This window comes from Phaenicophaeus curvirostris, chromosome 9, assembly GCF_032191515.1.
Source record: "Phaenicophaeus curvirostris isolate KB17595 chromosome 9, BPBGC_Pcur_1.0, whole genome shotgun sequence".
Taxonomy (NCBI): domain Eukaryota; kingdom Metazoa; phylum Chordata; class Aves; order Cuculiformes; family Cuculidae; genus Phaenicophaeus; species Phaenicophaeus curvirostris.
This window is the reverse complement of record NC_091400.1, coordinates 19,617,645-19,630,145: the sequence shown is the minus strand read 5'-3', so window position 1 is coordinate 19,630,145 and position 12,501 is coordinate 19,617,645. Positions and strand designations below refer to the sequence as shown.

The 12,501-nt window shown below is 42.1% G+C and overlaps 1 protein-coding gene across 6 annotated transcripts in view; it reads left to right on the top strand.

Moving 5' to 3' along the window:
* USP54 (ubiquitin specific peptidase 54) overlaps positions 1–8,698 on the top strand; it is a 61,713-nt gene extending 53,015 nt beyond the window's left edge. For 2 of the 6 annotated variants that reach the window (XM_069863514.1, XM_069863513.1), the window contains 5 exons: positions 351–1,798; positions 4,123–4,241; positions 5,330–5,470; positions 6,375–6,561; positions 7,263–8,698. In XM_069863514.1, coding sequence (XP_069719615.1) covers positions 351–1,798; positions 4,123–4,241; positions 5,330–5,470; positions 6,375–6,561; positions 7,263–7,918 — 2,551 coding nt within the window. In that variant the 3' untranslated portion in view covers positions 7,919–8,698. Of the gene's footprint in view, positions 1–350; positions 1,799–4,122; positions 4,242–5,329; positions 5,471–6,374; positions 6,562–7,262 lie in introns of those variants that run through there. The other 4 variants (XM_069863515.1, XR_011337954.1, XR_011337953.1 and 1 more) reach the window with 4 other exon arrangements.
* The last annotated feature ends 3,803 nt before the right edge of the window (positions 8,699–12,501 follow it).

Genomic DNA, 12,501 nt, shown 5'->3' with positions numbered 1-12,501 from the left:
TGTTTTATTTTATATAAATGCTATTTTCCCAGTTCTTACAGTTATCCCTACCCACACGTACAGTCTGCTGCTTCAAGTGGCTGGGGTGCTGTACAAGTAGAGAGCCTAACTGTAGCAAATTACTCTTAAAAATTCAAAATGGATTCAGTAGGTCAGTTATGTAGGAAATCAGAGCTAGAAGCAAAGGACTAACACGTATCTATCTACTGAGTTAATGCAGAGTCTTCTTCAGAATACAGTTAGCAAAGCAAAGTGTGTTGAGGTATGTGTCACCTAGTGCGCGTTCTGTACCCTAGGGATGAACGTAAGCAATAACTACTGCTAATCATTTACCCTTCTGTGTGTTTTAGTGAACAGACTGGCCCGCTCCAAGTACTGCTGAGCCAGGAGGTACCACTGGAACCCAACAAAGAAGTGGAATTTGGGTCCAGTTCTTTCTTCCACCCACCTGCTTCCTGCCATGAATTGCACTCATCATTATATCCAGAGTCTTCCTCCTTGCCCCCTTCTGAAAGCAATCCATCCAACAGGATCTCTCCAAACTTCCAGTCTGCTTCTGCTGATTTTCATGACCAAGTTCCCTCTTTTCCCTATAGGCAAGGGTTGGCAGAGAGGTCTGCAAGAACTGAGAATGATGCCCACCATGGTGTGGAATTTCCTGACACCGCAGCCACAGGGCCAAAAGACTATAGGGAATGCTGCGGAAGCAGCAAGGTAGAAGAGGTTCATAACATAACGCCTGCTCTCACACCTCAGTACAAACCCGAAGCTAACACAGTAAATTCTGGGTCTTTGCCTACACTGTTTCCCTGTCCACATCCACCGCAAGCAGAATCTCCTGAAAAGGACAGCCAGCACAGTCCTTGTTCCAAACTTGCAAGCTCTCCAGTGCGGCCCAGCATTGATCATTTAGTTGCAGTGACCCCTGCAACTTCATCCCCTACGCAGCAGTGCTCCTTGGATATTTTACAGAAAACAAATAAGTACTCCAGAGCAAACAGCCATGAGGTTTTATTGCCCTTACAGGATGACTATGGCACAGCAGAAGGTTGCAAATCTGAGGCTTTTAGTACAAAGGGACACGTTCGCTCCTTGGCAGAGCAGTTTCAGAAAAGGCATGCAGTCTCCCAGAGAAAAGGTACTCATGAAAAAGGCTGGATTGCTGCAGTGTGTCAGGATGAGAAGTCTCCAAAGTTAACACAAAAATCTTTCATCAGCCCTTCATCCTCTGGTTACAGACAGCTAATCCATCAAAACCAAGAGAACAAAAACCAGCCTTCTGAAAAATTGCACTCAACTGTGGATATTAGGGATAGGGTAGTTTCTGTGGAGGGTTTTAGTGCCCAGCATCTTGCTTCTAAGAGTATTTGTTCTCACAGTGAAGAGCTGTATAGAAGAGGTGGACGTAATATAGCAGACCCTGCACCCCACCTGGAAAGGCACTGTCATGATGGAGGAGTGAAACGGGTGGATGATGGAGCTGCTGGTAGCGTGGTTGCCTCTATGCCTGTGGACCGTTGGGTGGATAATGTTACTAGGTATTACAGTTCTCAGAAGGCTAATAAGAATGCTGAATGGCTTCCTGTACCTGGGAGGAGTCCATCCCTTTCTGATCAGAGAGCAGTTGGAGATGACTTGAGCAGGATCCCAGTACATCTGCATCCACAGTGGAATCAAGACACAGAACAGGAGCTCTCAGAACTGGAATCCCTCTATCAGACTAGTCTGCAGGCATCTGAGGCCGCTCGGCCTTTCTTGGGAAGACAGGACAGTGCTAGGTATCCGTTTGACCGATCAGGTAAGAACGATGCAGCTGTTTTTCTTGGTTGACCTGCCTGTGTGTTCTGATATAGGTGAAGGTACATTTTCCAGTCAATTTAGTTAAATGGGCATGAATTTGTGTACAGGTGTGGAAAGATTAAGGGTGCGGACTCTGGAAACACTCCATGTAAGTGGAGAAGCAGTGTGATAGCACTGCCTGGGGAGGCTGCAGAGTAGCTGTGGATCTTAACCAATGGAGAGCAACTTCTGTTAAGGGTAACTTGGAAATAATTGCTCCTGGTTTTGATTAGGGAGTTGCTTAGGTTGGGCTGCTGAATGTTGCCATTTCAAAGTCCTACATTGCCTCTAGAATTTATTAAACTGTTTCTATGCCTGAAGTTCATGTCCTACACGTCTGTGAATATCAACTGATTGTACTGTATGTGAGAATTTTATCTGTATTTGGTTGACAGGAATAACTTTTAAAAGTGTTTCCAGGTCTCTGAGAGTTGAACTTGTGTTTTGCTAAGGGCTGCCTGCTTTGAGTTCTGGAAAATTACTTGTGAAAGCAGCAGAGGGGTATGCGATCTGCCCAAAGGTCCTTGAGACCTTGTGGGTTAGTTGGTGCCGAAAGAAAACAGATTCTGTTGCTGTCGCTCAGAACATCCAGCTGTTGCTGGAGACATTCAGTTACAGTCTGATGACAGCAGTCTGGTTCCACTAAAGTTGACCTAATCTCCCGCCTGAGATAGGGCAACCTCGATTCTCTGCTTAGCACGAGTGAAGCTTCTTTGTAATCCATGTCGCAGCATTAAACTTGATGGGTACTAAAGTGAGGTATATACGTGAGGGGGTGTATACACACCCACACACGCAGATATATGTGATATGTATTGCCGTATGTACATAAAACAGGTCTTCCCCTACCCTGCAGCTGTGGAGGTGGAGACTCTTGTCTTTCCTGAGAAATCAGCCTGCCTGTGACTAGATCGAATATTGCAGTAAACTCTTGAACAGGTTTTTATTGAACAGCTTGTGTTTTCTATGAACCTGTCTTGTCTTGCAGCCCACTGGCAGCCCAGGTGACCCATCCAAAACTGGCAACTTCCCATTTGTTTTCCTTTTGATTTTCTCTCAGAGTCAGGCAAGATCTGACCTCACAACCTTGCAGATGCTCTCTTGCATGGGCTTGAAGCAGAAGGTCTTATGTGTTCCTACTTAGTGATTTTGGAAGCTTTTTCTGGAAATCTAACGGGAAAAAGCCCGGTTGCATTAGTGTTAGCTGAAGCTTCAACGTTCTGCCATCAAATGCCCTTTTTCTTACGCTGACACTTCTCTTGCCTTTTTTCCCACTACATATGAGGGATAAGAACTATGGATATTCTTCAAGTGAAGTTTGCGTTTGAGATCTTCACTTCTCGTTTGCTGTGACTTTCAGATGTTTCATCCTAAGTTCTGCAAATTCTGTATAAACCCAAAAAGTTTGAACTAGTGCATCTGCTGTGATGAAATGGATTAAAATCACCTCAGTGAGGACTAGGACAGCTCTTTCTCACTTTTAACTTGGATTACCTAATCATTTGAAAAATGTTGTTTAAGCTTTCTGCCCCATATCAACTGGCTTTGTCAGACCTTTGTGTTCAGAATCACAGTGAAAATACCTCTGTTCCATTACTGGAGCTTTACAACAGAGATTAAAGCAAAGACTTGCCACCTCAAAGCAGAAAATGTCCATACCAGTACACCACCTCTCTTCCTTTATAGAGAGATTCCCTGTGACCATTTTTATCAGGCCATTGATCTGCCTGTGTATTCTATGAGAAATTTTGGGATTATAACTGGTGATATGGATCACACTGAAGTGAAGTAACCATAGCAAATCTAGTTGAAATTAACGTTTGACTATTTAATCAGCACAAGAAATGGCTGACAAGCTGTAGCATTGGGTGGGAATGAGCAGGTGAATGTGTGGGGAACTTGAAGCTGATGGGTCTTGTTTATTCCAAGTAACTTCAGGTAACTTGCTCCTGGTAGCTGATTTTCTGTCCTTTTAAGTCCCCTAAGCTATTTCACCTCTCTATCGAACAAGTGCTGGTGAGCAGTTAAATCATTTAACTCTGAAATAGTTCAACTCGCTGCTGCCTGGAAACCTGCAAGTGAGGCAAGCGTGACTGTCCTGATGGGCTGCCTCCCCGTGGCAGTGCTGGCAGTTAGCTTGTTGTTAGTGTTCAAAGGATCTCAGGACTTCTTATTCTGTTTGTATGGTCTGTCTGCCTTTGTGGAGTCAGACCCACAGTAATCAGGAATGTGCCATCACGTGCAATCAGGTGTTGAATTTAACTGTAACATTTTCCTTCCCAGTCTCTGCGAACCTGAGTGTGCGGAATCTGCATGCTACAGCTGGCATGGGTCTCTCGAAAACCCCGACAGCAGAGATCGAGCGCAGTCTGTGTGGATCCACTGTCTCTTCTGTCTCCAAGGTGATGTGTTGTTACTCAAGATGTGCTAGAGAGGGAAAGGCTTGGCCTGTGCCAGTGAAGGAATATACAGTGGGAGAAGTGGAATGTATTATGAAAGAGATACTTGTTGTTGATACTGGTTGTTGATACCAGTGTTAGGGAGAATTTTAAGTGCAGTCCAGCTCAGGTTTAATTATCTGAAAAATGAGTGACTGATGCTGCATGCAGCTTGCATGCAGTCAGATTATCTAAATTCTGACTCTGAGGACCATATCCCTGAAAACTTTACACTCCGGTCTCCCTGAATGTGTTGCATCACAATTCAGGATAGCTACTTCTTAATATTACCGCTTGCAGGGACACAGACATTTTGTTTATCTTTACTGTGTCACTACGTATTTTGAAAGTGGGAGATAATTTGATATTTGATGCAGTTGGCAGTTGGTCACCTCAGAGTGGGAGGTGATTTTTTTTTTTTTTCTGGGGAGAAACTGTTTAAATGCCTGGCAGTTACATATCGGTGCCTGTACAATATTTTCAAGGGGAAATGACAATTTTTACAGTTATTGCATATTCATTAAAGGGAGCTTAAATGCTGTTGCTTATATAGAAGAGAGGACAAGAAAAGAAGAATAAACACTTCCCTTGCTGACATAAGATTAACAAGCTTCGTTAAATAATCCTAGGTATTTTTAGTTATGAGAAGGCTGCAATACTTGATCAAAGGAGAGCTGTTGGCTGCAGCTGTAATCATCTCTGCACTAGCAGGGACACCTGTAGCAGCAGTCAGTCCTTATGGAAGATTCATCCCAGTGGAGACTTTTTGTCCTGGCTTTAGATACTTATAAAAGAATGACTCTCACTTAGATAAATCAATCAGTGCCTATTTACTCAAGAAAGAAAGGCTATAAGGAATAGTATTTTCAATCACGAGATCCAAACAGACCTGTTTGCATTGCTTTCAAGGTAGTATCTGAATTATGGGTTTTGAAAGAGAAAAGGTCGTGGAGCGTCATTGCAGTTAAATTTGTATTGGCCTCTTCCCCGTGATTATTATACAAACCAGATACTATGAGAGCCTTTTCTGAAATGCGTGGTATTGTCTGCAGGTCACTTATACCGAAGAACATAGCAGGGAACCGGGAGAGGAGGAGATGTACAGTGCAGAGAATTTCCGCCGCATTGCTCGCAGTCTCAGTGGCACAGTTGTCTCAAACAGAGAAGAGACCTTGGTCTCTTCTCACAGTTTTGTAAGTAGAATGACATGCAGCGCTTTCCAAAGAGCCGCCACCTGTGTGTAGGGTTCCTGTGTGTTCTGTCCACATTTAGTAGTTAACAAGACAGCAGAAAACTGAATAATAAGCCATGATGTGAGCTTGTCTTTGTGAATTCATGTTCTCTTTTTTGGAAGAAGAATGAACTTTTATATAGGTAATAAATCTGTCTTCTTCAGCATCAATGCAGAGCAGTACCCGCTGCAGCTGGTGAGCATGTGAGCTAATAGGACTTGCCAGTATACAAAGCCGTCCAGTATAAATATTTTTTCAGTTTACTTAAGAGTATTTCAAGAAAGCTTCTAATACACTTGTAGTTTTAAAAAGACTCCACTAGCCATGTGAAAGTTTCTGCTCTCTTGTGAGCGTATTCACCAAGTACCATTTTTAGAGAGCAAAAGTAAGGATAAAGCAGACAATTCAAGACTTGGTACGTAACATACAGCCAGTTACATACAGGAAGTACCTGCTCATAATCTGTAATGAGAGCTTTCAGCAAAACCTGCTAGAAAGGGTCAGCAACACCCTTCTTTATTTTGTGGCTTGTGTAGCATGACAGCTCCAATGCTGGGCTGGCCTGCCCTCGTTGTGTGGATTCAGCTTATGAACCAAACCTCTGCAAGTGGTTTGTGTCTGTTATGGCTTTTTCTCCTTGGTGTATTTCCAGCCAAATGATCCTCCTAAATAGCCCACCACTGCAGTCAGAGCCTTACTGGATTGATGCAGGTTTTATTTGTATTTTTTTTCACATACAGATGCATGTTTTTGTTCCAGTGGCTCATGCCTTTCCTTGGATCAACACTCTTTGCTTGATTCAACCCAACTCTGTGTTTACTCATCATTTTATGTTCTTTTCTCCTCCTTTCTCATTTTATAAAAGGAAGCACCAAGTATGAGGAAAATGCCAGTGGACACCAGCCACCGTTCTTCCAGCTACACTTCCCTTCCTTTCCCCCATGATCCTCCTGTGTTTCCCTTTGATTCCCAGCACAACCCAAACCAAGTGCAGCACCTGCCCCATGATGTACTGATGCCCAGCATGGTGGGCAAGTCACGTAAACCATCAGGTAATCACAGGACTTTTCATCCTCCTTCATGGTCAGAAATATTGCTGAAATACAACTCTTCAGACCTTGTCTTTCATAATAATGTTTCACCATCTGCCTGGATTCCTCCAGAAATCTGGAAGGACGGATCACGTTCTTTTTCTTCTTCACTGCCCTTTTTGAGTTGTTCTGTGGTTCTGTGCTAATTTTACACATCAAAAGGGAATAATCTTTACGGAAACATTATGATAACTTTATATAAAACCATACTCACATTTTTGTGAGGTTATTTTCTTTAGTGTACAAATAGCAGTAAGACCCAGCACCTTGTTGTCATGTGTGAGTACTTCCACGAACTACTGCTTTCAGTAAGTCACACGTGTAACCGCACCAGTAGAAATACCCAGTTCCTACATGAGAATTGTTTTCCCTGTGATTGCTATCAAAACCATTTTGAAATAGCCTTGAAATATTTTTTATGACACAATGGCTATTAAAGAAATGTGAAGGCTGTGACAGCAGCTGTGATAAGGAGGAAATGCAGTGAGAAAAGTGAGTACTAGAAAAGGTACAGCTGGCATTTATTCAGAATCGCATGTCAACCAGTAAGTGTACTAGTGATTTTGTTTTTTCTTCTGTCAGCTACTGGCCACAGCTGAAAGTTCTCAGAGGACGAAACAAAAAAATATAACTAAGCAAACCTTTTTGCCTTTTCTTCCCAGGAGATCAGAAGATCATCCAGAAACTTTTGGTTGTGCCTGACAGGGGTGAAGCTTTCCAAGGTGAAGACTACCCAGGTGTGGCACTGAGCTACAGGAGTCTCCCTTGTGCACCCAAAGGCACCCTCTCCCAGGGGCAAAAGCCTTTAATTAATCCGCATTTAGAAGGTGGAACATCAAGTGTCTCTGGCCCTTGGATGAGCGCGAGTTACCCTGCCAGGCAAACAGCCACGTTATCAGATAAAAGAACGACGCTCTGGGGGAAGCATGCTGGCCAGCCAGGCAAAAGTTTACAGGAAGGCTTCTTCCAGCAGCCTTCACAACATCACATGCACAGATCTTATGCCGTTGGTTGCAGGCTACCAGCCAGCACAGACTACAGCACTTTAAGAATACCACATGAGCCTTCTTGGGACCCTGGTGCCTCTCAGGGTTGTCCTGTGCCCCCTTCTTGCGCAAAGGCCCCAGGTCCAAGGAGAGTGGATATGCCCCCAGACGAGGACTGGCGACAGAGCAGCTACACCCCTCAGCCTGGCAGAAGGCGAGTGCTGCCGATGCATGTGATGGACGGGACTTTCTCTTCCTCTTCAGAGGCACACAGAAACACGCTGGCTCGAGCAGCAGCAGCTACTGGCACTGTGCGAAATAATGGCTGGTGAGATCTGTCCACTCCATGTGCCCTAATAAGCAGCTCTGTGAACAGACCGTATCTGTTGCCAGAGTGCAGATTACATGGAGACAGCAAACTCTTACAGTCAGTATCTGTGCCAGTTTTTTCTTAAAATGTAGCTATACGGTAGGTGGAAACTAATTGCACTGTGTTTCATTTCTGACACTACTGAACTGCTGTCTGGATGGGGAATCTTGGCTATTCTAGCCCTGGCCTCTCCTAGCAAAAAGTGCTGTAGGAATGGTGAGCTCCAGAGGCATTGGTTTACGGGTAAGTTCAGAAGTACGCGCATGTTTTGAAGGAAGATGGCCACTAACAAAAGGACATTTTTAAGGACTCTTTTTCATGAAACGTAGCTTTGGTAAATTCTTCACATAAAAAACCAATCCTTTTGGTTTTATCTCCTTTCTCTCTCCTGTTCCTACTAGGGGAAAAAGTCTGACCCGCCTTCCAGGTTCCAGTAAATCTGCATTTGGCAGGCCGGCAGTTAGTAAAGCAAACCCGGTTTTCAGCGTGCCGAGATCTCAGGCAGGGATCACGGCTGTAGTTGCTGCTGAGGAAAGTGGCAGGGAGACATTGTTCATCAGTAAACTAGAATTTTCCCCACTTCCTTAAGGCAAGCTAACAATGCTTCGAACAGAAAAGACTGTTAACGTTGCACGCTTGATTGCACCAATGTAAACACAGAATAAGTTTAACTATTTTAGTGTCAAACATACTTGCTTTTGTAAGTATTTTTCAAATAAATCTATGAAAATAGTTCTATTTACCTGTCTGTGTATGGGCTTTCTTTGCTGTTTAGCTTTACCCGTCAGTTGGCATGAAACTGCCAATTTATTTTCTTATACCTAACAAACATGAGTAAATTTCTTATTCTAGTTCATTAACAAAGTTTATGTGATAAATATTTAGTTAGATTGGAGGACATGTCTAATTTTGCCCCTGGATTTGATATTCCATCACTACTCTGTGTCTAACTTCCCCTCATAATGGACAGTAATTAACAGTGTATTTTGTGACTTCCTTGTTGGAGGGAAGACCACAGCATCGGTGCAAGCTGGTAGTGTGTGCAGATAGGACTCATACACAAAAGTCATTAGAAGTGACTGGTGTAGTGAGAAGTGTCATTTTAATGAAAGTTGCGCTCCTGCTACTGCAAACACTTTGAGGTGTGGTGGTTAAAATGGTCTTAAACCATGGCAGTTCCATTACATGCAGGTATGGTGAGTGGGGCCCGCAGCTGACCCCACAGTGGATGGTCCAGACCCCCTCTAGTGCCTGGTGCCCTGATGATGATGAAAAAAAGTAAAATTAAGGTCCTACATGCTCAAATTTACATTTAAAAATAATTTACTTTCTCCTGAAAATAAAATTCTGTTTCCCTGTATTTGTCTGATCTCTTGTTGTATTAGTAATATGCGTTTAGATGTGGCTGTATAGAGGGCAAGAAAAGTAATAATGGAATGAAAAGCAACTTGATGTTTTAGCAGTAGCAAATTTGCATAAATATAATCTGTGTGGAAAAGGAACTACCTAGTGTGGTTTTTGCTCTTGAAGGCCACAGAATTTGTGCAGACTGGTTATGGCAATCATACTCAGACCTGCTGAGCAGCAGATCTGTCCGGATGGTGTATGAGGTAACCAAAACACGCTCTGTTTCAGAGAAACAAGCTACAGAAGTGCAAGGTAAGTTGCTGGTCCTTCCCAAACAAAGGCTGCTGCACCCATGTTAACACACGGGGAATTTGAGAAGAGGGAAGGAGTTGTCTGACTGATACTCTCTGTGATCGCTGACATTGCTGAAACTGGCCTGCTAGTGATGGCTGGGGCAGGATGTTTCAAGTGTAAGCAGAATTCCAGAAAACTGGCAGTCACACAGGTTTTGCATCTGATGGCATTTGGGGACATGGCAGGGTCGGCGCAAAGGAAGAGGAAAGCAAAAGACAAGTGAGAGGGTGGACTGGAATAGGAAGAAATAGAGGAAAAGGTGAAGAAGACAAATTGAAAGAAAATGTTCAATGCGTCTGTCTTCCCAAGGTGTGCACAGGAATTGGCCTCTGAATTTTCTTTCCTTCTTTTATTGGATAGATTCCTGTGCAGAGGATCCTCCGCATCCACTGGCCACCGAAGCATTTGAGAAGGGAGATTGACCAATGTGGAAAGTAGGCCACGTTCTTCATCGGAATCTTTAATAAAGTTTGTGCCTTGGTAAACAAAACTGCAGAAATACACTCACATGCCACTGCTCTGTATGTAGAGAGACTGATGTTGGGCAAACAGGGTAGGTTATGTCAGTGTTCATGCCAAGTGGGGCAAAGATAAAAATGTGTTTGGGTTTCAGAGATTCCTCATTTGAGTTAGCCTGGTTTTGCAGGCTCCTCCCACTGTGCTGCCACCTCTTTGTGTTATGGGTGGCAAAACGCAAAAGTATGGGATTTTCATCCATCTGTACTTGCCATCTCTAGCATTTTTTCACTGCAGTGTCCGGAACCTGTGCAAGCCTAGTTAGAGAAATGCAATGCTCCTTTTATGCTGGTTCTTCCATGATCACTATGGCTGATTGAGTTTCCTTTAAAGTTTCAGAAAATGCTTTAGAAAATGCATGTTAGGTGGGTATTTTTTTTGTCCTCTTGCACTACTGCTGAAATAATTTTCTAACTACACCATTCTTCTAGTTCACTGAAGGATTTTCTATTAATCCTTTAAAACAAATATAACTTGGAAATGTTTAAGATTGTTATTTGATAAACGGAAAAATACCAAGTAAGATCAGCTGTTCAGTCACTTCAGAAGACTCAAGTGTATTTGCTAGCATACTTACGGAAGCAGATGCAAATGGCTGAGTTCAGCTGAAGAAAACTAAACTCCCTTACTGGCATCAATGGGATTGTTCGAGTATTCATTCTTGAGCAAGTAAGCACTGACTATAGTCATGAATAAGGAGATCAAGTGTCTGTTTGCTAACTTATATTAGGTTTATTGAAGGACGGTCATCTGGAGTTTGGGATGGCCCAGTCTGAGCTGATTCGCTGATAAACCATGGGCTCAAGAAGATTTATGTGTGTAGAGATCGCTATTCAAAATAATCTTAAAGATGAATACATGAGAAAAGTGTGAGTACAATGAAGCTGCACTTCAGTAATGAAACAAATCTAAGAATAATTTCATATTGTCAAATTTTAGCTTTACTTTTTTATTCCTCAGGCAAAGTGATTTGAATGGCAGTCTTTTTTTTTTTTTACTCAGAATTTATACCAGTTAAGTGTTATGTGACTGTCAGTTGAGGGTGTTCCAGGCATAGAACTCTTGCTAATTACAAAAGAAATCAAACTATTTAAGATTGTCTTAAGTAGCTTAAAGCACATTAAAGGATGAGGATGTTAACATGCAATATCTGGGTGAAGAGTAAATGGTAGCTGAACACAAATAACTTGCTTTGATTTACGAAGCTTGACTTACTAATTTAACTAATAAATATTCCTACATCTCTTCTCTGACAGGCTGTTGGTTGTCAGATATATACATAGAGAGAGGGAGAGACTTAATTGTGTAACTTAATCATCATGGCTTAAATGCTATTTGAATAAACTCTGTGGTCTGTTTGCTATGGAGCTGTGTGCTTTACTACTTGAAAAAAAAATTTGTTTTCACATTCTTGTAGTTTCAATACAGCACATGAAACTTAAGGTTTTTCTAAAAGTTCAGAATGACTTTTTTTTTTAGATATAAAATGTGTCAATCACATGCAAATTAACCTTATACTATTAAGCACAGGTTTTACAAATCAGGTATGTATTTTTAAGTACATTCAAGAAAAAACTGTTTGTTCATGACCCTATGTATTAATTGTTCCTAATAATGCATAAATGAAATAATGCATAAATATTTTTTTCATTTACTTTGGTTGTTCAGTTAGCTTCCCCAGACAGACGAAAAAAAATCTCAGTTGATGTTAAAGAACCATTTCAGCGCTGTAAACTGGGTTTGGTTGGCTGCCCTTTAGAGGCTTCTTTTAAGAAGCTATTTAATATAGCAGATTTAAGTGTCAGCTGATTATGACACCTCATTCATATGAAAAGAGAAAGGAAGGTATGTGTGTGGGAGCCTCCGCTGATTTTTCACAACAAACTACTGATTTGAACATACGGATTTAATTCATGCGAAGAGCTGAGATGGTACGGACCAGAAAATACTTATAACAACATTTCATAGTTTATGGGGGGAAAGCCCACATCTCTCCAGTGGTTTTATAATCTTCTAGTTGTATATAAACTTATTGGGACAAAATATGTAGTAGCAAAACTTTAAATTCCTTATGTGGGATTATTTTGGAATATCCTTTTCTGCATTCATTTAACTATTGGTCATGACCTCAGGTTTGCCCAGTCCTGAGGGTAATTTTTTTGTTTAGCCCCTCCTTAAGCTGTCCAGTCCCAATGGAATAGTTGACTGTTATTCGTACTTGATGGTGTTTGGTCCCAGTAGCTTGCTAAAAGGATGCAGAAGGGTATGTTGGAGGCATAGTTGCACTTCTGCTGTCCAGTAATAGTGGCCAGATGTGTTTGTGAGAAG